The sequence below is a fragment of the Otolemur garnettii genome, unplaced genomic scaffold (assembly GCF_000181295.1).
Source record: "Otolemur garnettii isolate 467f Iridium unplaced genomic scaffold, OtoGar3 scaffold00006, whole genome shotgun sequence".
In the NCBI taxonomy this organism is placed as follows: domain Eukaryota; kingdom Metazoa; phylum Chordata; class Mammalia; order Primates; family Galagidae; genus Otolemur; species Otolemur garnettii.
In genome coordinates this window covers 35819363-35846454 of record NW_003852401.1, presented here as the reverse complement: position 1 = coordinate 35846454, position 27092 = coordinate 35819363, and the positions used below count along the sequence as shown (strand labels likewise).

The window sequence follows — 27092 nt, the reverse complement described above, 5'->3', positions numbered from 1 at the left end:
TGCTAACAGGTACCTTCTGTAGCTATTTCATATCTGACCTTGAACCTTTTCTTCAAGCGTGTGTGCGTGTGTGTGTGTGAGAGAGAGAGAGAGAAAGAGCATATCACCTCTCGATGATCACGCTGAAGAGTGTGAGCCTCGGTATGTGTCGGAGCCGTGTGGCTTCAAAATTGAACTTATCTTCCCAGCTACCCATTTCTGAAAAAAAATCTTAGTGAAGACAAGCGAATTTTCATTTAAGGAATGCTGATTTTGAAATTGCCCCCAATTTAAAATCTCTTGGGAAGAAATAAGACAAAATTTACAGGCAGAATACCTTCTATAGAAACCCAGTGACTTTGCACAAATGTTTCAAGGTTCAGAAGTTTAACAGCAGACACAAAACATATCTAACAAAACAAGATAACAAAGAACCTTGGACTGGGGATTGAGAAAATTGGTTCTAGTCTTGGCTTCACCAGAAATACTTTGTGGGTTTGGGAACGAGTTCTTTAATCTCTTTGCAGGTTGCAGTGCAGTTGGGTCGGCTGTAAGCAGAGGAGATTAGATCTGGATGAATTCCACATTCCCTTTCCGCCTCATTCCTTAGTGCTTGAGTGGGAATGTAAAGCACTTATTGAGTGCCTGCCCAGTGCAAGTTACTACATCACGTGAATGAGACACCTTTTAGTTGTTAGAGACTAAAATAGAGTCACCTTAATAAGGTTCTAAGTGAAAGAGTGGAACTCGTCTTAATCTTTGAGGATTCTCAGGTTTTTCAAATTTCTGTAGTACTTTGGAATTCTTCTGCATTTTTACTGAGGCACCCTAACTGTAACTTTGCCTAGAGACCTCTTTACACTGTGTTTGTTTTGTTTTAAGATCTGTTTGACAGTTCAACTGCAAACAGAAATACTTGTCAGAGTGATTAACTTAAACATGAATTTTTCCTTTCCACTGTGTGCATGCTCCGACTTCAGAGAAAGTCATTTTGTGATCCAATTCCAGGAGAAGCATTTACAAGCACTGTTTGAATGATGGGTCTATCACAGAGCCTGAACATGAGCACTGCCGACCTGCAGCCATCATTTTTCAGGACAATGGCATCTCATTCTAGATTCATTTTTACATTTCCCTTGGCAGAGCCAAGTTCCTGAGTCCCTGTTAGAAGTTAGAATTAATATAACAACTTCACTTCGATGACCTTTTTTTTTTTTTCCCTGTTGGTGGTGAGGAGGTCTCTCTGTTCCTTGCCTCATTTCCTGGCAACAGCCATGAAATTGATATTACAGGAAGTGAATGTTTTTCCTAGTTTACGACTCAGGAGAAGGTTGACAGGGAGTCAGGTTCTAACTCTTGGTATCCACAGGGGGGCAGCATTGTTTTGAGTGAGGTCACAGTTCCCCCTCCACTCTCTGTGCCCAGTCCACCACCCACCCCATTATAAAATTTCTACTTAATTCTAGGCTAACCCTTGGTTATAATTTTAAGCTTTTTTTAAAATTTCAGACACATGTTTTCTTCACATACTTTGTTTTAGTACAGATTAAGAGCTGTAAGTGTGCCCTTCACCTAACAGGTATAAATTGACCCAGCTCCTCCCAGCTTGATTTTCATTGAGATTTGCTTCCCTCTGTGCACTTCAGTGTTGATCGGTCAGTTCTTGGTATTGTATGTCTCTCCAGTCTTGTGATTTTTCACTTAGAAGAGTGGTTTCCAGTTCCATCCAGGTTGTCACAATAGATACTGTATTACCACTTTTTATGGCCCAGTAGTACTCCATGGTATGCATTTTATTAATCCATTCATGTCTTGGTGGGCATTCAGGTTGTTTCTACCTCTTAGTGATTATGACTTGTGCCGCTGTAGACTTGCGAGTGCACGTGTCCCTTTTATAAATGAACTTTCTTCCTTTTACCCAGCAGTTGGATTGCTGGATCAAATGGTCGTTCTTTGAGGTTTCCATAGGCATTCCTCTAGTGTGTGTTCCCACCAACAGTGTGTAAAAGTTCTTTTCTCTCTTGATCTATGCCAGTACCTGTTGTTTGGGGACTTTTTAATATGAGCTGTTCTCATTGGAGTTTGGTGGTAGCTCATTGTGGTTTTGATCTGCATTCCCTAATGATTGGAGATGTGGAGCATTTTTTCATTGGTTTGTTGGCCATTACTATATCTTTATTTGAAAAGTTTCTATTCATGTCTCTTGCCTACTTTTTTTTTAAATTTTATATATATATATAATTTTTTTTTTTTTTTTTGTAGAGACAGAGTCTTATTTTATCACCCTAGGTAGAGTACTGTGGTGTCATAGCTCACAGCAACCTCCAACTCCTAGGCTTAGGCGATTCTCTTGCCACAGCCTCCCAAGTAGCTGGGACTACAGGCACCCACCACAACACTCGGCTATTTTTTTGTTGCAATTTGGCCAGGGCTGGGTTTGAACCTGCCACCCTCGGTATATGGGGCTGGTGCCCTACTCACTGAGCCACAGGTGCTGCTGTCTTGCCCCCTTTTTAATGGGGCTTTTTATAGCCACATTTATTCATGACTTTTCTTTACTAGGCTTTATGAAGTACGCTCAACTATTTTAAAGGTAATTCTTTCACATGATATTAGTTTGAGTGAAGATTACAGCATCTGCTTGTTCATTTTCCTGGTTACCTGCCAGACACATGTAGAGTTAGTTTTGATACTTCAGGCCCCTTTGTTCAGTTAGGAAGGCACTCAACCCACTTTAGAGTATTTCTGTTCTTTTAGCAATACCTATAGAGAAAATGTGAAATTATTACTGATCTTAGCAAGGCAAGACCAAAGGAAATGGCAAAAATCTTCCAAACATCTGGTTATTAGGCAGTGGTTTGTGGGAAAACATAGGGTATTAAGTTGACCACTCAAAGGACTATAAGAAGTTGGTCAACATACAGAGGTGGTTGACAGAAGGAACTAGGCTTCCTGTACTGATACGTACATGTGGTGCATGTCCAGTCTATGAAAATTAGGTCAACTTAAGGAGTTGGTCAATGTAGAGAGCTGGTCAGCTATGGAGGTTCTACAGTACTGATTTCCCATGCTTGGAATAATATTGAAAGCAGATGCCTACCAGCCCCTTTAATCACCTTTCATTGCTAAATGGGATTCCACTGACTCAGCATGATGGATGCTATTAAGACTATGGGGGGGAGTAGATTTTAGGTTTTTGTTTTTTTGTTTTTTGTTTTCAATTTGGGAGAGGATTTGTAGAGAAATATACCAAAAGGGGGAAACTTGAAAACAAAAAGCAGTGCTGAGTCTCTGCTTTTTAGACTATTTAAATCGCCACCACTGGTTTAAATATAGGCTTAGTTTCACTCTTGTTCAAAATGTTTATTCACCCAACAAAAATGTATTGGTCACCAACCACCATCAAGTGATTGATGATTGAGTGTCGGGAGAGAATATAGAAATAAGACCTAACCTTGACCCTCCAGGAAGCTCACAGTGTAACAGGGTTGATAGAGTTCTAATCATAACAAAGAACATTAACAAACCATAGGTGATGTCAGAGGAGGGAGAGAGTCTTTCCAGCTAGATGACTGGGACGGCTTAAAGAAAGAGTTAGAAATAAAGGTAATAAAACAAAATATATACAGTCATATTCAAGGAAGGTGGAGCTGCTCCATTTGGCTAGAGATGAGGGATTATGAGGTCAGCCTCTAGGTACCATCTTGGAAATGACCTTCACTGATCCATAATATTTCTTTTTCTAAATTATATAATGGTAGCTTGATAATTACTAGTGGGACTATATTATCACAAAAATGTCTTTACATTAAAAATGTTCTTATTAAGACCTCATTTATATTTGCTAATTAAGTAAAACTGCAGGGAAGAGGTAGATTGCTTTATTTGCTTGCTTTTCATTCATTTAAGAAAAAGTGTCCAAAATATCTGTTTCTGATAATCCTATAACAAACACAAAGGTCAGTGTGATTGACGTTGTTAGTCCATGCATTAAGTATCTTTCCATATTGGTGGTAAGGAATAATAAGATTTCTTCTTTTTTTTGACACAAGTCTCCCTCTATTGTCCCAGAGTAGAGGGTGGTGACATCATCATAGCTAACTGCAGCCTCAAATTCTGGGACTCAAGCAATCCTCCTGCCTGGGCCACCTGAGTAGCCGAGACTACAGGCACTCTCCAAAACGCTCAGCTAATTTTTCCTGTTTTTAGTAGAGATGAGATTTCACTCTTGCTCAGGCTGGTCTTGAACTCCTGAGCCTCCTAGAGTAAGATTTCTTCTTTAATATTAATTTGGCATTTATAAAAGAAAATATGTTTGCAGCTGATTTCAATGGAGATAATATTTTTTAAAAATGTACTAGGCATAACTAGTAAAAATATTCTTTGACAATCAGCTCAGTGCCACCAGATTACAAAACTGTACCCTTTTAACCATAGAGACTTTTTTTTAAAAACACAGCCTTGCAAAATCTTTGCTGTTGTAGAATAATTGAAGAGAATAAAGTCTACATTACTGATGAAATATATTTTTCTCCATCATACAAAGACCAATTTACTGGGTCATAAAATCAACATAATAGATCTTGTTAACTTTTCTAATGCAAATAACTAGAATGACGTGAGGAGGATGTAAGGTATGGAATTGAATAGACTGGAGTACAGTATATATTACACATTATATATATTGTGCAATTCTAGTTTCATCTGTTTGTCTTTCTGTGTGTGTTTCTGTGGATACACAGGGTTGCTGTGCAAACTGTTTCTTACTAGGGATTGTGATTAGTAGCTTGAAAAACATTATTTTAAACAAATGACAGTTTCTTTCTTGCAACTATGTATAGTAAGTGAATAAAACAATAGCTATTGGCCTGGAAGACCCATCCAAGTCCCAGTATTGGCAACTAGAGAAAAATAATATGCACTTAGCATATCACTGTATAAATAAATGTTTCTGAAATGCCCCGGTTCTCAGCAGAAACGTTTCCCATAGATGTTCCTGGGAATCCTGGAAAAAAGGAAAAAGTAGAGGTGAAAAGTATCTCCTAACATATTTGGAGGCTTCTGCCCATTTTCTGTTAAAAATGTTCTCCTACCTGGGTAAGGGAGTTTATGGAAAGGGGTGTACTCAGGGCACAGTGCCCCTGAGCCCCCACTAAATATCACCAGCTTGTTGGTTCTGTGCAGTCTAGCCTCCTTCCCCACAAGGTACTGGTACTAAAAGGATGTTCTGACTGGGCTCCAAGCAGACAGGGAACCCAGGCACCCAAGGAGAAAGAAAAAACCATCCAAACCACAAAAAGGATTGAGAACCTGGGAACAGAGAGCGGACAGTATTTTAGATCTTCAGTGCCTTGAGATGACAGCTTTTGAAAAAGATGCTACTTGGAGTGCAGTGAGTTGTATATTTAAAAGAAAACGTGAATATTGAAATAATCTGTTTAAAGATAATAGCTAAAAATATTTATTCTATTAGTATGTCTTTGATGGGATTTTATTTTATCTTAAAATGTTAGATGGATGAGCCTCTGGTCAGGAAACTGGAGCCCAGAGAGGTGAAAGGACGACCCAAGAAGTGGTCCTGGGAGCAGGCTGAGAACTAAGCCCTCTCCTGACTGGCCCTCTCTATCCTACACTGTCCCGCCAGATCTGACCACGAGGAATGGTCACCAACATCTTAAACGTGTTGCTTATTTTGACTCATAATACTTCCTGGAAATCCTCCCCTGGTGATAATCATCCATCATGGCTTAATAGAAAAGTCATTGACTTTGTAGCTGGGGAAATTGAGGTGTAAGCCTTTATTTCACAAGGTTCCGTGAATTGATTAGCATAGGAACCACCTAGCACAGAGCAGATGTTCAAGAACCAAGTTCCTGCACAGGAACTATGGCCTGTAGACATATTCGTAGAGTCGGAGAGGTTTCTTTCTAATTTCTTTTCCTTTGCCCTCCCTGTTATATAGTGGGTGCTCTGGATGGGTGCATGGGGCCTCCACTTTGCCCGTAGAATCCCTAAGGGTTTCCCAACACATTGTATGTGTGTGTGGGTGTATGTACCATTCTTCACCTGTTTTTCATTAAAATTAGTGATTCTTGGACCATTGCCAGCTGATCTTATAAACTAATGTTAATGAAGATGGTTATAACTAAAACTAGATTGATGTCTTGCCTTAAAATGTCAACTCTATAGTAAGAGACTTGATCTCATTTAGAGCAATCAGAATGCCCTCTTACAATCTCCTCCCAGCCTTACTTTCTTTTCTGGTCTCCTCTTTGTATATTTCAACATGAAAAAGTTTTCTTCTTGATAGAGAGTATTCAAGATCAAAGTAGGAGTTAAAAGGTTGTGGTCTTCTGTGTGACACTTATCAACTCTGTATGTCACCCCCCAGCAATGAACTTATCCAGCGGTTCTCAACCTGTGGGTCGTGACCCCTTTGTAACGATGAAAATACCTTGCAGCATTAGGAAGGTTGAGAACCATTGAGTTATCTGTGGCTTGGTTATCTGCCCTTTGGGTTTTTATGTTACTTTTTTAATGTAAAGTAAATATATTACTAATTTATTAGACTAGCTTAATCAATTTGTATTTATAATTTTAATAGCTAATATATGTTCATTGTTAAAAATTCCTAAATATATAGAAGGCTGCAATAGAGAGCGAAAGCTCTTCTACCCTCCCCACCCCCAAATTCACATATACTACTAGCAGTTTTGTTTGTCTCTTCCTAGAATTTATTTTACTTATAAAACCAGTGTATCTAATTTTTTAAGTTCAAAGATTGATTTTTTAAAATCAAATAATGGCTTCCAAAAGCAAATAACTGAATGACATATCATTTTAAAAATAGCCACCATATGGCAGTCCTGACAGCCAGGGGCATAAACTAACTCTTAGTTTCCATCATTTTTTTCATATCTCTAAAACAATCTGTTTAATTTGTTATTTCTTGGTTTGTCAAGTATATTGTCCTCTGTTACAGTGGTTAAAAATCATGTTGTCTTGGGCAGCGCCTGTGGCTCAAAGGAGTAGGGTGCTGGCCCCATATGCTGGAGGTGGTGGGTTCAAACCTGCCCCCCAAAAAAAAATCATGCTGTCTTAACACTCCCACCTCCTTTATTTCTCTCATTTTTTCCAACATAGTTATATCACAATTTTTCTATAATCTAATGTTTACACTGTACGACAGTGTAAATACTGTTGATAAGCTAAGTAGTGAATAGTGATTTCATTCATTTTTTTGCTTAACTTTTCCCCGCCAGAGTTAATAATTACCTTACATTTTAATTTAATTTGGAGGGGTTTTAGTGTGTGTGTGTGTGTGTGTGTGTGTGTGTTCATTTCTCTAGCTGATTCTTTCCTAATTCACCAATAGGTCTTTGAAATCTTTGAAAACACAGTCAACAGATAATGTATGTTTCTTTTCTTCTTAATTGGAACTCTGCATTCTGGGACCTTTTGTCTTCCTTTTCTCACCAGGACTGGTTGTTCTCTTGCCTCTTACACAGTTGTCATCCCAGGACCGTGCTTTACCGTCATCCTGGAAGACGATTTAACATCTCTCTTATGCTAAGCTTCCTGTGTCTGGATTTTATAGTGGCATCTCTCTTTATTTATTTCCTTATTTACTGGGACATATCCTCCTGCAGCTTTCTGAGCGAGGGTCCAAAGGATCCTTGGAATAATTGTAAAATATTATCTGTGTCTACAAATGTCCCTATTCTACCCTCAAACCTCTGACTGATAACTTGGGGTGGCTAGAGAATCTCAAATACAAACTGTTCTGATAACATTATGTCACTGAATGCCAGTGATCCCCTTCAAAAATGTGTGGCTCTTCTGCTTCTCATTGTGGGAAGCTTCTCATTCTTCCCACTCATTGGGGGATCCATTTTCTATGAAAAATTTTAGAATTTTCCCAGCTCTTCTGGCAGCCTTTAACCTAGAGATTTAATTATGAGAAATTTTCATTTAGCATCTGTGTGAAACTTGTCTCTTCATTTTCTTTATTTTCTCTTACAATAATTTCTTCTAGCTGAGGGGGAAAGTACCTTGACTATCTTCTCATCTTTCTGAGCTTTTCTTTCCAATTTTCCATTTCTTTTTTACTTCTTGACAAGTTTTCTAAAGTTATCTGCCAAACCATCCTTTTTGTTTGTTTGTTGGGCTTTCATATGGTTTTTTTAACTTTGAGAGTTCTTTTTATTCTCCACAGATTCCTTTTTGAAAGTGAGTATCCTATTTTTCTTTCAGAGTTATCTTTTGTTGAGGATGTTTTCCATTTTTTTAAGTATTTTCAGCTTTTGCATTTATCTCTTTCCACTGATTTCTTTTTCCTTCTGTCCTCCTTTCACCCCCACCCCCTGCCATTTATTTGCTTAGGTCTCTATTTTTCCTGCTGAAGATTCTCTTCAAAGGTTTGGTAGCCCTGGGTATGTTACAGTTGTGAGGCCCTAAACAGCTTTCCTCTCCCTTCCTCCTCTCCAGGCAGCTCTCTCGGTTAGGGGCAGTATGAACATGGCTGCGCCCAGCTGTTTCTCTATCAATCCTGCCTCCTGGTTCAGAGCTGAGTTATCTGACCAGGTGTACACTGGGCTCTTCCTTGCCTCTGCTAGAACCAGTCAGTCCCCCATTCCTGTGTTCTCTGTGAAAGGTTACCACTTGAGAGTGTCTGTAGACTCTTAACTGCTTACTCACAAATCTCAACTCAATTAAAATACCGAGAGGTGGTTAATATAATAGTTCTAAGCAGCTTTTCTGGGTTTAGCACAAATATCAAACATTTGGCAGATATTCCTCCACATCTGTGCTTTGAGTTACTCCTGGTTTCTCCATTAGGTTTTGTTGTTATTGTTGCATTTTACTGGGGTCTCAGAGAACAGAACTTCCTTTTCATGGAAGTTCCTAAAAACTTTATTAAAATCCAAGTGGCCCTGAGCATTTTCCAGGAGTGTGGAGTCATTTCCAGTTCTTACCTTCATTTTTATGGAGCCACATTTGAGCACCTGCTAAGCTCAGAATATGGTGGTCATTCTCACAAGTCTTTTTGTTACCTAGTTAGCGTTGATTATGTGATTTTCTCTACAGTGTCACTTTCCTCTCCTCATTTTGTCCTTTTAAAAGTTTAGATCACTGGAAAGCTCTGGCCTGCCTTTCGTCAAATGAAAGGTTACAGTCCAGTAATGTGCCAGAGAAATGGGTTCCCACAGTGAATCTCAGGCCCGCACGCCTCAGGCAGCGTGCACACTTCTCAAGGGTGAGCCGGCCTTCAGCAGTGCTGTCAGTCAGAGTGGACGTTAGCCACACACCGGATGCCAGCCCGCTTAGAACACCTGTTCCTCCTCAGTAACTGAACCATCCCTGCCTCACTCCACCTCTGTGGCAGTCAGAGGTCTGCAGTGCTCATTTCTCTCATCTAGTCTGTCTCAACAATAGAACTGGTTCTATTCTGCCCTTATTCAAATGCTCTAGTGTTCAGTACATCAGGAGTTTGAAATTCAAAGTTTTCCCCTTATTTATATTTCTGGATAACCTAAGAGTTACTTCACCCCCCAATTGTGTTTGTTTGTTTGTTTTTTAAGGTAGAGTGTCATCATAACTCACAGCAACCTCAGACTTTCCAGCTCAAGAGATCTTCTTGCCTCACTCTCCTGAGTAGCTGGGACTACAGGTGCCCACCATGACACCCAGCTAATTTTTCTCTATTTTCAATAGAGATGGGGTCCTGCTTTTGCCCAGGCTGGTCTTGAACTCCTGAGCTCAAGCAACAAACCTGTTTTCTGCATCCACACATTGTGTTTATATTTTGTTTTATCCAAAATCTCCAGCAATTTGGCCAAGTCACTAATCACTAACTATAGAATGAGAAAGACACTCAAAACCAAAGCAGCTGATAGCCAGACAGTTGCGCTCCTTGCTAACAGCTCTAGCACATTTTACAAAATACCTTTTCAAACTAATTCATAGCTTTTATAGGAATGTCATAACCTAATTATAGCCTTAGAATATGGGAAGGGGTGGGAGGGGGGATGGATGGGAGGAGGGAGGGAGATTGGTGGGGTCACCTCTATGGTTTATCTTACAAGGGTACAAGTGAATCTTTCTAAAAGCAGAGTATGAATGTTTTAATTCAATAACTAGGAAAATAACATGAAGGTTATGCTGACCAGTTTGATGAGAGTATTTCAAAATGTATATGAAAACAGCACACTGTACCCCATGATCACATTAATGTACACAGTTATGCTATAAAGAAATAAAATTTTTTAAAAAATGCCTTTTCAGGCTCGGCGCCTATAGCTCAACCGGCTAAGGCGCCAGCCACGTACACCTAAGGTGGCGGGTTCGAATCCCCAGCCCGGACCCGCCAAACAACAATGACGGCTGCAACCAAAAAATAGCCGGGCGTTGTGGCGGGCGCCTGTGGTCCCAGCTACTTGGGAGGCGGAGGCAGGAGACTCGCTTGAGCCCAGGAGTTGGAGGTTGCTGTGAGCTGTAATGCCACGGCACTCTGCCCAGGGGGACAGCTTGAGGCTCTGTCTCAAAAAAAATGCCTTTTCAGGTTGAGCTGTGGTTTACATTCACCAAGCTAGCTAGTAATAGAAACTGAGCTGGCTTTAAGGAAAATACCCATTGTGAAATTGAAATTTGATTTTTATAATAAAGTTTCTGAGTTAGGAAAAGCCTAACCGAGAAATATTAAAGCTAGTTTAATCTTACTTCAAACATTCTCCAGATAACTTCATTGAAACACCTAAAATTCAAAATGACAAGTTATAAGAAAAAGAATGGTTAATGACTTAGTATTAAGAGAATGAGTTCAATTCCACAACAAAGCATTCAGAGGTAAAAACATGAGCAATTTTCATGGACAAAAGACAGGGGCAGACAGTTCTCAAAAAGAGAGAATATATGGGTTAGCAAATGTATTGGAAAATCTTCGATGCCACTGCTATTCAGAGAAATTCAAATGAGGACAGTAAGCTGTCAGTTTTTTCATCCTATATGTTATTTGATGTATCATTTTATACTGTATATAATTTGATATGGAAAATATTTTGATAGTAAAAATCTTCCTCTTGCAAGGGAACAAGAAAATGAGCAAGTTCACATATCAATACAGAGTGTATAGGTTAGCATACCCTGAAATAACCTTGGGGTTATGAAAAAATAAACTCAGACCCACTCAGATGCTATTAATTGGTGATTGCAGGGGGCGGTTGTTCTGAGACCAGCAGTCCCAAAGTGCTAGGTTTTTTGTCATTTATACTTTTTTTCTCTGCATAGCTTAAGCGAGTGGGGGGGGGGGGCGGGAACGTTGCCATTGGCAGGGTTACAACTTGGTTGTCAATGGATGTGTCTCATATCACAATGGTTATGATTATATAACAATAATTGATCAATGGATACATCTTAAATCACAGTGGTTATGGTTATACAACAGTAATTCATCAAGCCTCTGTGAATTTTCCACCATTGTTCATATACTGAGGAGATTTTGTGAAACTTGGGATTTGCCGTGCCTCTCTGAATTCTGGAGAGCATGGGAATGGGCAGAGGAGTAGGGGAACAGGAGAGGGCAGGAGGTTGCCCGTAGGGCTGGGGGAACGGGAGAGGGCAGGGGCACAGGAGCGTGCCTGTAGGGTGGGGGGAATGGGAGAAAGCAGGGGAAACTGGGGGGAATAGGTGGTCACAGCAACTCCTTATAGAAAGCTATCTGGTAGTCTGCAATCAAAAGCCTTAAAATTTGTAATATGCTATTATATAGAAAACTTCAATTATGAAAAATCTTTATACACAAAGTCATGAATTATAGTACTGTTTATGATAGTGCCCCCCCAATCTAGGTGTCATTACAACTTTATATTGTATTTCAAATATTTATGCATTTTAAAGTAGAAGATTGCTTAGAACAATGGTTATCAAACTGTTGGTTGCAACCCCTTTGTAATAGTGAAAATACATGGCAGCATTAGGAAAGTTAGAACCACTGGCTTAGGATGTTGAGAGCAAAATACAGGATATGAAATTTTATATATGGGGTGACAGTGTTTTGAAACTACACTGTCTAATATAGTAGCTGTAGACCCCATGTAACTATGTAAGTTTTAATTGTAGTCAAAGTTACAATTAGCCACATTTGAAGTGAACATGTAACTAGTGGCTTCTAAATTAGACAACATGGCTACAAAAAATGGTTTTCCTTAGTCTCAGAAAGTTCACTTAGATAGCACTAATATAAAATAACCCTCAAAACTAAGTATACCTCAAAAACTGGGATATTAACCCAAGAAGTTAGAATAGTTCAGAATGCTGAATAAGTTATTGTTCTGAGTAAAGTCTAAAGCTTAAAATTAACAAAAAAATAATTATGTGCATAGTTCAAATATGGAAATTTTTTTCTTTTATTTTTATCTTTTTTATCATGGCCATATATTTTATAATGGAAAAATATTATTAAACTTTATTTTAAATAAGTTTTTAGTGTAGAAATCCAAGCGTAACTTGAGAAAAGACAATTAAAATTTACTCTCTACAGTTGAGTTTGGGTTTCTTTTTGGTTTTTTTGTTGTTGTTGTTTGTTTTTGTTTTTTCTGCTGTCAACATTTGTATTGGATCAGAATTTCAGAAACTGAAATTGGAGGTGTCTGCACACCACCACGTATACGTACAAATACATTCTACTGTTAGAAATTGAATTAAAACTCCCTATAGCAGGCGTCCTTAAACTACGGCCCACAGGCCACATGCGGCCCGCCTAGGACATTTATCCAGCCCACCTGGTGTTTTTGCCGCCACTGCCTGTCCTGCATAGCAGCTGACTCATCCTGGGGGCGGCAGTCCAACCCTGTAATGGTCTAAGGGACAGTGAACAGGCCCCTGTTTAAAATGTTTGAGGACCCCTGCCCTATAGTGTTTGTTCTTTGAATTTAAAAAAAAACACCGTTTCCTCTGTTTACCATTCTTCACAATTCCTAGCAGATGGGTTACAAATGGAGTCTTTTGGCCCCAACTTGTGCCCGGGAGCCAACATTAATTGCTCAACTGTGGCTCACCAGTAATACTCAAGGAAAAGAAGAATTACTAATGTCTATGGGAATAATCTCTATTTCCCTGTTTAAATTATTTGTTTCTGGTTCTGGCTAAACCCTAGCAAAGAGATACAAAGTAAAGCTGAGCAAATAAGCTGTTTCTGCAAGCAAATGACATAGTTCAGCCAAGTTGTGCCTTTGGCCTCTGAGTACACAGCTAAATGTTCATTGAAGTTCAAAGTTAGGGTCTACCCATTCAGGTAGCCACCACGTGCTGTTGGCCTGTCTAGTTGTTTCTTTGGTTGTTTTGATCACTGGCTTAGCAACATTCCCAAGGCCATTTGATTGTTGAAATGTTACTGTTTTATATGAATGTGGATATAACCCAAGAAGTTAAAATAGTTTGGAATGCTAAATAAGTTATTGTTCTGACTAAAGTCTGAAGGTAAATTTGTATGTTAATTATGCGAAAGTGTATATCTTTTCCATTAGCTTATGAGAAACATGATATAGTTTTCAGCTTAAACCCATTTGAAAAGCACTGGTCGTTCTGCATTCAGGCTGGAAGGCGTACTGTTCCAGCTGAGGGCAGTTACCTGGCTCCCAGATGCTCAGTGGAGGGAGAGTGATGGTGACAGTGAGAGCACACAGGATCTGAGTTTGTAGTGGGATGGGGAGGCAGTGGCTCTGGCCGTCAGGTATTACCTCAAAGAGCAAGGACATGTTGTTCTTTCTTTCTTTTTTTTTTTTTTTTTTCCAGTTTTTGGCCAGGGATGGGTTTGAACCCGCCACCTCCAGTATATCAGACCAGCGCCCTACTCCTTTGAGCCACAGGTGCCACCCATGAGTTGTTCTTCTTGAGCTACTAATGACATTAGCCCAAGGTGATGGCACAGAATAAAGGCTATGGATGGAGTATTGGAAGGAGGAGGGAAATTTCAGTGAATTTTAAAGAATCAGTGTCACAAATACAGTGTTAAACATTCGGCTCCCAGCTCAGTAAGCAAGGAATGTTATGAGGCAAGGGAAGAAATGTAAGTTTTGGATCACTGGCATGTGTGCAGAAAGTAGGTAGGATATGGCACCAAGAGTAATTGCTAAATGCAAAGGTCAGTGTATACTGTGCAGCAGACTAAAAGGAGGCTGTTGGTCACTTGACCAAACTGAAAAACTAGAAAATATCACTCTGATTTTCCCTATGAATCCTGTCTCTCTCTCTCTTCTGTGTGTGTGTCTCTCTCTCTCTTGTGTCTGTCTGTCTCTCTCTCTCTCTCTCTCTCTCTCTCTCTCTCTCTGCCCCCACTCCCCCCCTCCTTGGCCTCTCAGAGTGCTGGGATTACATGCATGAGCCACTCTGCCCAGCTTCCAATCTGTTGGTCTTCCTCTCTCCTTTTTCCACTTTCCTTGTACAACACACGGTGCTTTGCTTCAGTTCACTTTACAAGGGCCTCAACTGTGACCTCATCTCATTACCTGGAAACCACAGACCTTGGTGGTAATAGGCAAATACGTTCCATTTCTTTTCTTCTCTAAACATCCTGCACAGGTAGAATGCGTTGATGCATATGCAGAATCTATGATATTAAAGCCTTCGGGAGCAATCTTCAAACCTAGGAAATATGCCAAATTTGATCTCAAATAATTGCTTGCAAAGATTTGCAAAGACTAAGAAAATTATCAAGGAAATAGTATCTGTCCAGCTGAGTTTGGCATCCTTTTCATTTCCATCCCTGCTGTCTGATTTGGATAGCAGAAATGGATGGCCAGGAAGCCGCTGTTACTTCTCACTCCACCTGCTCCGCTTATATATTGTATCTGTTGTTTTCTTAGTTTACTCTGGGGTTGAGAGTATTGGATGTTTTTATAGATGTTGAAGATAACTCCCCTTTAACATATGGAGAATCTTAGGGAGAAACATTTTCAATGTGAGGGAAATAAGCAGAAATCTGGATGATTTTCCAGTTTCTTACAAATCAAATGTGTCTGGATTTATAACCCGAATAAATTAACTATGTGCCGTTCCAGGGAATGGAAGGATTTCACTGGATTTACAGTTTGGCCAGAGATTTGAGGGAAACAAATTGACTTACCAGAAGGTTCTTTTTTTTTTTTTTTTAAATCAGCTGAATTTACGATTTAGCTGGGAAATTCTTAGCCTAGTAGCTAGCTTTGCCATCAGTGATAGAAGCTGCTGGGTGCCTGGGCCTCAGCTAGGTGCTTTTTGTGCACTGTGTCATTCTGTCCTCAGAAACCTCAGGAGATAGATGAGGAGACCAAGGCTCAGAGAGGTTTGGCCACTTGCCCAAAGTCACAGAGAGTATTTGAAACAGAGCTGTTTTCAATTGAAGTCCTGGGCTCACAGCCCTGGCCTTTACCACCAGCAACACTGCCACATGAGCATAATCCCCTTGCCAGATCATCTGTAGCATATTTTCAGACAGATTCTTGTGAATTCCTGGACTTTTATTCCTTTTTTTAAAATTAGATTATAACTGCATTACTGCATTTATGGGGTACAATATGCTGATTTTATATACAATTTGGAATGCTTACATCAGACTGGTTAACATAGCCTTCACCTCACTTATTTAATTATTGTGTTTAGACATTTATACTCTACTCTTAATATATTTGACGTGTACCCTTGCAATATGCACAATAGGCGAGGTCCCATTGATTACCCTCCCTCCACCCGTCCACCCCCTCCCCTCTCCCTCCTCTTCTCTCCTTTCTGGGCTGTTATTGTTTTTTATCATTCGTATGAAAGGGTGGGTGATTATATATTGGTTTCATAATAGTTTTGAGTACATTGGATATTTTTTCTTCCATTCTTGAGATACTTTACTAAGAAGAATATGATCGAGCTCCATCCATGTAAACATAAAAGAGGTGAAGTCTCCATCATTTTCATGGCTACATAATATTGTATGATATACATATACCACAGTTTATTAATCCATTCATGGGTTGATGGGCACTTGGGCTTCTTCCATGACTTGGCAATTATGAATTGGGCTGCAGTAAACACTCTTGTGCAGATGTCTTTGTTGTAAAATGACTTTTGGTCTTCTGGGTATAATTGCAGGATCAAACGGCAGGCCTACTTTTAGTTCCCTAAGTGTTCTCCAAACTTCTTTCCAGAAGGGATGTACTAGTTTGCATTTCCACCAGCAGTGCAGAAGTGTTCCCTTCTCTCCATGGACTTTTATTCTCTTCCCTTCTCACCTTCCCTTCAACAGGAGTTTTGGCACAGAATGCGTTTTGATTCTCACAGTGGTGACATCAGATGGGGGATTTAACGGTGTGATCCTGCTAGAGATACAAAGTCAGACGCAGCAAGCTTTTCCCTGAATAACAGGGAAGAAAAAAATATGCAGAAGACCAAGCTTGCAGATTTTTTTTTTTTTACATATAGCTTTAGAGTTATTTGTCTGTTAAGGTGCTGGATTTATTTACCCAGGAGACATAGACAAAGGAAATAAATGCCTGAGAGAGTATGTTCAAATGTTTCAGATTAATTATTCAATGTTTGATAAGCTACAAATAATAATTTTAACTCAAATTTTACATTATCCTGGGTCATTACTAAGGAAGGAAATCAACTTGTCTTGCCTTTAAAAACTGATAATGTTCTTTAATAAAGTAATCTGTAGGGCAGTTGCCTGTGGCTCAGTGAGTAGGGTGCCAGCCCCATATACCAAGGGTGGTGGGTTCAAACCCGGCCCCAGCAAAACTGCAACAACAACAACAAAAAATAGCCAGGCATTGTGGTGGCGCCTATAGTCCCAGCTACTCGCGAGGCTAAGGCAAGAGAATCGCCTGAACCCAAGAGCTGGAGGTTGCTGTGAGCTGTGATGCACTCTACCAAGGGCGACAGAATGAGACTATGTCTAAGAATAGTGAAACTTACAACAATTAAAAGTAAAGAGTGCTATTTATTAATAAAATAGTCTTACATGAGTTTCTGAAACATAAAATCCCTGTATTCTGACAGTCTCCTTTTCTGGTCAATTTCATAAGCAGAAGTGGTGCCAGTAAAAATGGTACCTGGTATTTTTTGTCACATGCAGTGTATGGAGGGAAGCCTTGTAACATCTGCTGGCCACAACTCACTATGTAGCCAGCAGATGTTGTCTTAACACTGAAGATCTAGGTTTAAAAATACTGCCCGGCATTATAAACTGCGTGTTTTTCTCTTCTATTGAGCAACTGACTTCACAGTCGTGTTCACATATTCACTCTGTGTCTGCATATCTGGACCTGGCTCATCTAAGTAGCGCGCTTGGCTCTAGCCCTTTTTGGCAGAAAGCCTGGGAAACACAGAATCACAGCCACCTGATGGGCGTCTGGTATCAATTAGTGAGTTTGTGGGTTACTCACAACCCTGTGTGTCTCTTTGAGAGCATCTCTGTCCTAGAAAGCTTTGTCCCAGTTTCTCCAGCGTGCGTCCCACCCTCAGGTCAGCTGAGAACGACAGATGGCTGTCAGTTCCTCAGTGTTGAGGTCATTTAACACTCCACAGACATGTTTCCCAAGTGTCTAGTTTGTATTTAAAGGCTACGTTTAAGACCTTACAAGAAATGTAATTCACTGTTATTTACCAAGGATCCTGATGGGAGAAAAATATAACCACGAGGTGTGGGGTGGGGAAAGGACAAGTAGCTTCTCTCTGTGTGAAAGGCAGGCAGGTGGTTGACTAGTATCATTAAAGGATTAAGGGTCTTACTCTACATTTCTCTTTGCCAAGAAAATGAGTTTTGTGAAAAGAGTATGTACTTACTAGCAAGGTAATGAGTTGCAAAAGTTATTAAAATTGATGTTCAGTTCTCTGATTTAATGCTGACTTTTGACAGAGGGAAGCACCAACGTGGCAGAGAGGGCAGACTTTAGCAACAGGGATACAAAGTGTATAGACGTGAAATATTGTCCCTTTAGGCCAGTTGGCAGTTTTTATGCAAGGATTTCTGTCCGGCCTTTACCTTGACTGGAGGGGTGTCTGCACATAGGCAAGGCAGGCAGTGGCCTCTTACCTCCTGTCATAATCTCATCCCGGTGTGCCCATCAGAGTTCTTATCCACGGGGGCTTCTGGATGGACTTTCGTGGATCCCAGCTTTGGAAACAAACACACAGGCACTACAGCCCCAGCCAGTTATCGTAGGACTGACAGAGGGTGCACGTGTGGGTTCTTCATGAACTTGGCCCATTTATGCCATCCCTGAGCTCACCGTGGGATGGGAATGAGGAAGTGATTCACATTGTCAGCACGGGGAGTTTTCTTAGTCAGTGCACGTTACAGAGATCAGAAGCCCAGGGGAACCATTTTATTCAGAATTTTCACAGATCCCTTTACAGGGTCATGGGTTTAAATTCTCCTTTCCTTTGTTTCTGCTTTCCTTCCCTCCTTGATATCTTTAATTTATTGATCAAGGTTTAGTTAGATGCTTCCTTTGCTCTTAAGCCTTCCCTGACCCATATCCTGATCAAAGCTTTCCTTGCTGTGCGACCCCAGCCTCCTCTGTCTAGCACTGCTGTGGGCCACCACGTGGACTGCCCCCTTCAGTCTCCCAGGACAGGGGCTGTGTCTGCCCCTGCCTATGCCCTGCATCTCACCGCTCTCAGGAGATGTCCACTGAATGGTGGGCAAAGGAGCCAGCCCCACAAGGGCTCAGGGCAGGGATGCCCTGGGCAGTCAGGGTTAACCTGGATCTTGAAGGAGTGGGAGATTAAAGAGTAGTATTTTCTGGAAATTAGAACATTTGAGATGTTAAAGATCAGGCGTGTAAGATACCCCACCGATGCTCAAACAGGGCTTTCTCCAGTGCCTGTGCCTGGGAGGACTCTCTAGGGTCACACTGCCAGGTTTGCGGTCACAAAGCATGGAGAAGGTACCTGTCCTTGCCTCACCCTCAGGGCAGGGGATCAGGACGAATGCTTCCCAGCTCAGTGCTCTGCCCCGTCACTGGTTCCAGCCCCTGGGAGGATTGACTTACTGTCAGTGTGATCTGAGCAAGTGACGGTTCAGTACCGTATGTCCCAGAGGCCAGCCAGGTCACTGTGGCTACTTACTCATAGCTGGTCCTCAGGCTCTCTGGCCCCTCTGGTCCTTCCTTTCCACAGGAGGCAGAGGGACAGGCAGGACCTACTTCTGGCAGCCTGCCCATCTCTGCTTTCCCCCTTCCAGCTTCCTCACCTGCATCAGGGCCGCCCTGCAGGAGAAGAGACAGTGCCAGTGGGAGAGAAGCAACGGGTGGGATGATGAGGAGCTGGAAGCTTCGTGGGCCTCCTGCACAGGCCAGGCCTACCCCCATTAACAAGAGATAGCAAAACTTTCCTAGTGCCTCTTTGTACATTTCCCAACTATTTAAAACCCCAGGGAAGAACAGCCTTCCGACCTATCTTCAGAGTAAACAAAGCATCCTGATTTTTAGTCGTGGGTCATACAAGTGTCTCATATGTTGATCCCCCTTGAACCCTCATACCCTGACAAATTACTGAAAAGCAAGTGCCACAGAGTTTCCTGGGACGTGCTGTTCACTCCTAGATTTCAGTTTGTACCAAGCACAGTGGATTACGCCTCCCACTGTCCATGTTCCGCTACCTGTGTGTCATCGTGACAACCTCACTCAGTCCAGGCTTGATGACAGACCCTGGCAGCTTACAGTATTCACCATGAAGGAGCAAATAAAAGAGCATAAGGCATTTTCACTATGGAGTGAAAAATAAGTCGTGGCATAAAGTAAGAGTCGTAACTCAGCTTCACTGGGAAAAACAAAAAGTTGGATTTTGATGCAGTAATCAGCTATCCAGTTGTATGTGTCACCTTGCTGTTCTTATCACAAAAACAAGATAAACTGTCACCTTCCCCTTCATCATCCCTGGCTCAGCAAGCTTTCTGCACCTTCCAGCCAACTCAGTGTGTAGTCTGAGAATTTCAGCCTCAGCTGTGCCTGGGAGCTTGTTCAAAATGCGAACCCTGGGCTCTACCCATGCTGATGCAGAAGCATCAGGACCGCCAGGTGACTCAAAATGACAGTAACAGTGGAGAAGCTGGTGTTCAGCCCAGTGCTTCACCAAGTTGAGTGTGTGTCAGGACCACTTGGGGGGCTAGATGCAGCTTCTTCAGCCCCACCTCTGAGACTGTTTGCTTGGTCTATTTGAAGGCCCATGGTACTCTGCTGCCAGTCAGCTGCCCACTTCTGCTCTCTGTCTGTCTTCTGAATTGGACAATCAGGCTCCACTCCACATAGCAGATGGTGAACAGGGAAATGCTCCCCAGGACAGACTACCAGAGTTACTGTGAGTGCCTCAGGCTAGGTAAAGAGGGACAGCCCTCTGGGAGGGTCTCCCTGGAGCACAGTGCTGGGCTTAGTCTCTTTCCTGGCCACTGTCCCATGGACCAGTGCAAGACCCCCTCCCAGCAGACTTCATCCAAAACCGTATCACAGAGACCTGACACACCTCCTGTATTAACCACAAAGTCAGGCCCCCTCTCCCTGTCTCTTCCCATGTTCTAGCCTCTTCCACTTGACGGACTCCACCCAGAAAAGGTCCAAGTAAGGCCCCTTCTGAAGAATACTAAATATAATGAGTATTTCTATTAGAGACTCATCATTTGATGCCAAGGGGTACATACCTACCCTTTGGACAGGGCTTCTGCAGGGACCTCAGTGTGACTTTCTAGAATTTCTCCCTATAATTAAGGGAGAAAATGGTTAACTCTCCCATCATAGATGTCACTATTTCTTCTTTGAATTTTTAAAAAATTATTTTGGTTCTTAATAGGGCCTTTCAATTTCTTCAGCCCTAAATTCTCAGTCTATAAAACTTTAAGTTATGAGATCTATTTTTTCAGTGGCTGTTATTTCTGTGACTTAAAATCTTAACATTGGCTATGATACCCACCAAAAGGCAAGTAAATAGTAAAAATATTTTTAAAGGCTGTGCATGTCACTTACGTAAAAGAGAAATGTATGCGGTGAAATAAACCCCTGTCCCTTGAGCCATGCGATAATCTCTCACCGCGTCAGCCCATGTGTTTCATTGTTGTTCATTATCTAAGCAGTTGTAGGGACAAAATTAACAGGTTAAGAAATTAGAGACAGTATGCTTTACCGGATTCGGCAAAGATCTGCATGATTTGAATTGGCACACTTTACAGAAGAAAAGAGCAAGACATATCTCAGATCTGGCCGTTGCTCTGTTTCTTTGAAGCCTGTGTGGCCTTTGCAACTCTGCACTTTGAGGGTTGGGCCATTCCACAGCCGGAGGGCAAAACCGAGCTGAAGACCTTCACAGCTGCAATTCCCAGTCTTGAAGAAGCTATGAGGCTGATGATCATTTTTTATTAAGAGGAGTGATTTGATTCAGGGATAGCCTCAAGTATCAGTACCTTCCTTTTATAAATTTGGAGGGGTACAGATCCAGGTATCAACTGGAGAATAATAATAGTGTACAATTAAAAAAAAGAAAAAACAGAAAAACACCAGTCAAACTTGATTAAAAAGCAAAAGATGCTGTTGACTGATGTGACTGGAAACCCAAAGGCATGAACAGGTTCAGCTGTGGTCTGAGCAAACAGCTAAACCCGGGTGGCAAGACCTCAGTTTCAAGGTTGTGAAACTCATGAGGCTCCAAGATGCCTCCTCCATACTCCACAAAAGCAAGGCTCCCTGTTCCTATGTTCCCAGCAAGAATCCTGGGGTTAACAGGCTCAGTTGAGGTGCTTGGCTAAACTGAGTACCATAAATGAAAGGAGAGAAGCCGGAGTGACTTGGGCCTGGATCACAGCCCAGCCCCGAGACACCCCACGTGGAGAGACTAGGATGTTTTGGCTTGAACCACCAAGCCATACCTTAGCAATGAGGTGGGCTCAGTTCAGTTCCAGGCAGGCTTTTCCATCGCCTAAAACTCAGTGATAACACATAGAACTAAGTAAGGGGTTGGAAAGTACGTCCCAGATGAAGTGGCTTTTATATCCTCGGGGAAAGGAGAATCCCCCAAATCTGCAGCACTTATCCCTGACCCGAGAGTGGGAACGATTTAGAGAGGTGGGTGCATCTGTGGTACAAAGAACTGGTAAAGGGATACTGAAGAAGCTCGGAGGCTGATGATCATTTTGTTATTAAGAGGAGTGATTTGATTCAGGGATAGCCTCAGTGAACATCTTCACTTCTAAGAGCAAGATGACTTGATTTTCTGGAGAATTCATTTAAGGTCTCTATTACCAAGATGGGCTTGAACATACAGCTTCCTCAGGTGAGAAGCTTAAAATGCTGAAGGTGAAAAATATTACATTTGTATCTCCAGGTCGTTACCATGTTATGTCTCCACAATTCTGTATAAATATATAGGAAGCATAGGAAGAAAATGTGCGCTGATGAATAGGAAATGCTTGATAATAAATATTTTTTCATATGTTTATCAAGGGATATATGTGTGTATATATAGGGAGTACATATAAAAGAGCAATAATTCTGGAAATAAAGATATGCTGTGTTTAAGTTGTTTCAAATAGAGTTAATTAGGAGGCCCCCAAATAAATGTAGTTTAGGAAACACAAAATGAAGCCTACTATTTCATTCTTAATTCAGATCTTAAGCATGTAGTCCGGAATGAATAATTCTTGGAGGAAATTTATGACAGCGTGCCAGATACAACATGATTCTCTGGGCTTTGATTATTTTCTCTTTCAACCATGAGTTATTTCAACAGATATTTATTATTATTATTATTCTCTTCTGCTTGTCAGCCCGAGAGTTTGCATAATGAAAAGAGCCAATGTGTGTCGTAAATCATTTGCGTATAAATCCCGACAACCCATCCAGAAGCTAAAAAACGGGATGCATACAAAAGATGGGCTGGGCTTATGAAATAGACACAGTTCACAGATTGAATAATCACAGATTCACTCCTTGTTTTTCTGATGATTGTTTTTTCCAGAACCGAATGGAGGAAAGCAAAGCACTCTTTAGAACAATTATCACCTATCCCTGGTTCCAGAACTCCTCGGTTATTCTGTTCTTAAACAAGAAAGATCTTCTAGAGGAGAAAATCATGTATTCCCATCTAGTCGACTACTTCCCAGAATATGATGGTAAGTCAGCACTTGTCAGGCCACTGAGTAAGTCGCTGGGGTAGGCTTTGCCTCCTGCCCTTGCAAGAGTTAACATGTTGTATACAGTGCACGGTTATGTGCTTGCCCTGCAGAACCTGTGTGTTGTGATTAATGAATGGGAATTATTGTTTACCTTCTCTTTTAATGGCACAAAGTATTTCATTCCTTAATAAGAGTAAAAGTCACAGAAAAATGAATAACTTCTCATCTGTTCTGAAATAACCAGATGAGAGAAAGGAACAGTGGAGTAGTTTTGACGAATTGTGTACCAGCCGTCATAGTTCACTCTTCAGCTCCTGTTCCGTTAGTCGCAGCCCACCTCTGCCTCTGTCTGAGGAGAGAACACAGTTCTATAATAAAGAAGTCAGTCTAGCCAGGTGCAAATCCAAGTTCCAACACTTCCTATTTGTAGACCCTCCTTCCAGTCACTTGGTTTTTCGGGGCCTTAGGACCAAACTCATGGAATTGCTTTGTACACTGTCAGAGATATATATGTAACACTTAGTATGATTCTTGACACATAGTGAATACTCAGGAAATAATTTTTTTTGTAAAACTTCGTGGCCATGGCTTGGCGCCTGTGGCTCAAGTGGCTAAGGCGCCAGCCACATACACCTAAAGTGGCGGGTTTAAATCCAGCCCGGGCCCACCAAATAACAATGACAGCTGCAACCAAAAAATAGCCAGGTGTTGTGGCGAGCGCCTGTGGTCCCAGCTACTTGGGAGGCTGAGGCAGGAGACTCACTTGAGTCCAGGAGTTGGAGGTTGCTGTGAGCTGTGATGCCATAGCACTCTACCCAGGGGGATAGCTTGAGGCTCTGTCTTAAAAAAAAAAAAAAAAAACAAAACTTCGTGGCCAGATGTAGTCCCACCATCCTTAGTGATGGTATCCACCCTTTAAGCAATTCATGCAGCACCATTTACTTTGTTCTTAGAACAAAATGACAAATCTTGCCTTTCCAAATTAGACTATGAATTCCTAAATAACTAGACCCCCAACCCATTCTGTGAAACACTTGTTGAGTCAGAGCTACTCCCCTAGAAGAGCTTGTGTGTCAGAACAAACATGTATTTCCCCCTACTCCATACAAAATTGCATCTAGAGCAGGAGGCACAAATTATGGCTTGTACTTATTTTTAGAAATAAAGTTTTATTGAGACACAGCCACACCCATTTATTTCTGCATTGTCTATGGCTGCAGAATTAGATAGTTGAGTTTTGTTTTGTTTTTTTTAGAGACAAAGTCTCACTTTGTCACCCTCAATAGAGTGCTGTAGCATCACAGCTCACAGCAACCTTTAGCTCTTGGGCTTAGGCAATTCTCTTGCCTCAGCCTCCCGAGTAGTTGGGACTACCGGCACCAGTCACAACTCCCGGCTATTTTTTGTTGCAATTTGGCTGGGGTCGGGTTTGAACCCACCACCCTCATTATATGGGGCTGGCCCCTTACTCACTGGGCCACAGGCACTGCCCAGAATTGGATAGTTGTGACTGAGATAGAATGGTTTACAAAGCCTAAAGGAATTACTCTCTGCCCTGCTATAGAGAACTTTTGCCAAGCCCTGTTCACTAGTAGTTATGAGCACAAGCTGTTAATGTCTTAAAGTTTCAGCTCGGCCAATCACTGGATAGTGTGCCTTGGACAAATTTCTTTATTCAGTTTTTTGCTAAATTAAAAAAAAAAAAAATGGATGGAATCATGTGCAGAACACTTAGCACAGAGAAGGGCACAAACTCAAAATTAATTATAAAGATATGTATAATAGTAATAGAACAGATCATTTAAAAAATTACATTATGAACATACTCTATCCAAGATGAGTATCAGCTGAACAATGTTTTGAAATTCTAAAAGCTCCCTCAGAGAGGATTAAATTTTGCTTTGTGGCGTTGGTGATGATGCAGACACATCGGTGATGGGGTTTTAGTCATCTTTTCATCCCACGTGCATATGGCACAGTGCTCTCTCGGGAAGGGAAATGTTACATGTTTAACGAACCGAAGTTCCCTTCTCAAATACAGGCGCTGAAGGTTGATGAATTGAAAATATAACATTTGGGGAAGTTATCAGATATTAGAGATGAGTACCTTTTTTTTTTTAGCAACATGTTCCCATCCTCCTTTGTGTATTGCTGTTTCTTTAAAAACAAATTCTTTCCAGAGATGTCTATCCTTTTTTCTTTTCTGCTGCACATTGGAAGAATAAGAGTTGCCCTGGGCCACACATTAATTACACTAATGCTAAGGAAAGCTGATTAGCAAAAACAACACAGATAACCCCCCACCCCCGAAAAAGGCCTCACAAAATCAGCATGTGGCCCTCAGGCCTTAGGTTGGCCACTCTGGAATAGTATTTTCTTTTTCACTCCTTTTAATTCACCACTAGCCTAGAAACAAGTCGTAGTTGCCTAAGATTGTATTCCTCAGTGTCCCCAAGGAAAGGTAGGATGTGGCTATGTGCAATTAACTTGCTTTCACAGGACAAGCTTGTTCTTTAAACACAAGACCTCCCTGAATACCATGGGTGTGAAGCCTCTGGCCTAGACCTCAACACTCTTGCTTGCCTCCCTCATGCAGGAGAGACTCTTGTTGATTTTTCTCAGAATTGAATGAGAACCAGTGGGCAGGAGCCGACCATACCATACATAGCAGGCCGCCTTGTGGGTCAGCACATTTCTGTGATGTGCTTGCAGAGGGAGGGTGCAGGGCTGGTAGAGCACAGCACCCACAGAGCTGAGCCCCTAAGGGGCCAATGCAAGCTAGCCGCTCCCCTGCAGCAGCCATACCCACCCCCGGGGGCTGATTCTGCTGCAGTCAAAACCTACTTCTTTGGTGGCTGTTCTCAGTGCTGCTTTTTTCTCTCTACATCTTCCTCATCTCTTTACATATCTCTTTTCTCCAAGTAATTTCCCCAGATTTCTAAACACTACAAGCATTTTCTTTCCAACATCCATTTTGAATGTTTTGAAATTTGAAGGAATTTTTGCTATTAACTTCCCCCTGCAAACTGGGCCACAAAAAAAGAAAAAAAGACACTGACCCTGTTATTCAAAGGCCAGCACAGCTCTCATTTCATGAGGCTCCAAGCCCTTGTAAGATGAGCAAAGACTGAAAAAAAATCTAGGCCCAGTCTGCAGTGATGTTTGTATAATAAGCATGTTTATAGTATTATAAATTTCACACTTCCACTTTTCTGTACTTACAAGGTCTTAATCATAATGAATGCCATTCTGTATTTCTCTTTAGGAAGGGAAATTACCATTTCCACATGGACTTGAATTGCAAAATTGTTCGTAGAGGCTGTGGGATTCTGCTCCTGCTATGATGGCTATAATGATTTCTTTGTAGTTTATGTTTATTCAAATAACATAATTTATGCTTCCAAACATAACACCCTTCAAGTATACTTCAGTGAACTTGAATCTAGGTCTGATATTCCAGCTTAGGGTAAATAACAAAGAAAAAAAATGGGTAGTCTCTTTTTTTCCCAAATGGAGTAAGTATAAAATCATACAGAAGTTCATTCACAAGCAAAAACTACAGTGTTCTCTTATGAAAGTCAGCTCTATTCTCCAGCTCTAACAATCTGTTAATTTCTGGATTTAAGTATTTTATATGACTGCTCTAGAATTAGTAAGTTAACAGTAGTACATGAGAAAGATAGGACAATAAATAATTATGTAGATTTCTACGGTATGTTTATTTTACATGTTTTTAATTGTGGCACTTCTTATGTAATTCTTAGTCATTGACAAAGATTTTAATTCTGGGCACCTAAGTAAAAAATTCAAACACTACTATTTCTGATTATACAAAGGAGAATAATCTATTTTCTTAACTCTTTCCTCGCAACTTTTGGCAGTGTAGGATGTAAGCTCATAGGAATGATACCCAATTTTTAAAAAAGATTGATTTGGGCTCGGCGCCTGTGGCTCAGGCGGCTAGGGCGCCAGCCACATACACCTA

General features: G+C 41.1%; 1 protein-coding gene across 1 annotated transcript in view; it reads left to right on the top strand.

The window, feature by feature from the left end:
* Positions 1-27092, top strand: part of GNAQ (G protein subunit alpha q) — a 301731-nt gene that overhangs the window by 266259 nt on the left and 8380 nt on the right. The window contains exon 6 of the mRNA XM_003782966.3: positions 22951-23104. Within this exon, the coding sequence (XP_003783014.1) occupies positions 22951-23104 (154 nt within the window). The remainder of the gene's footprint in view (positions 1-22950; positions 23105-27092) is intronic.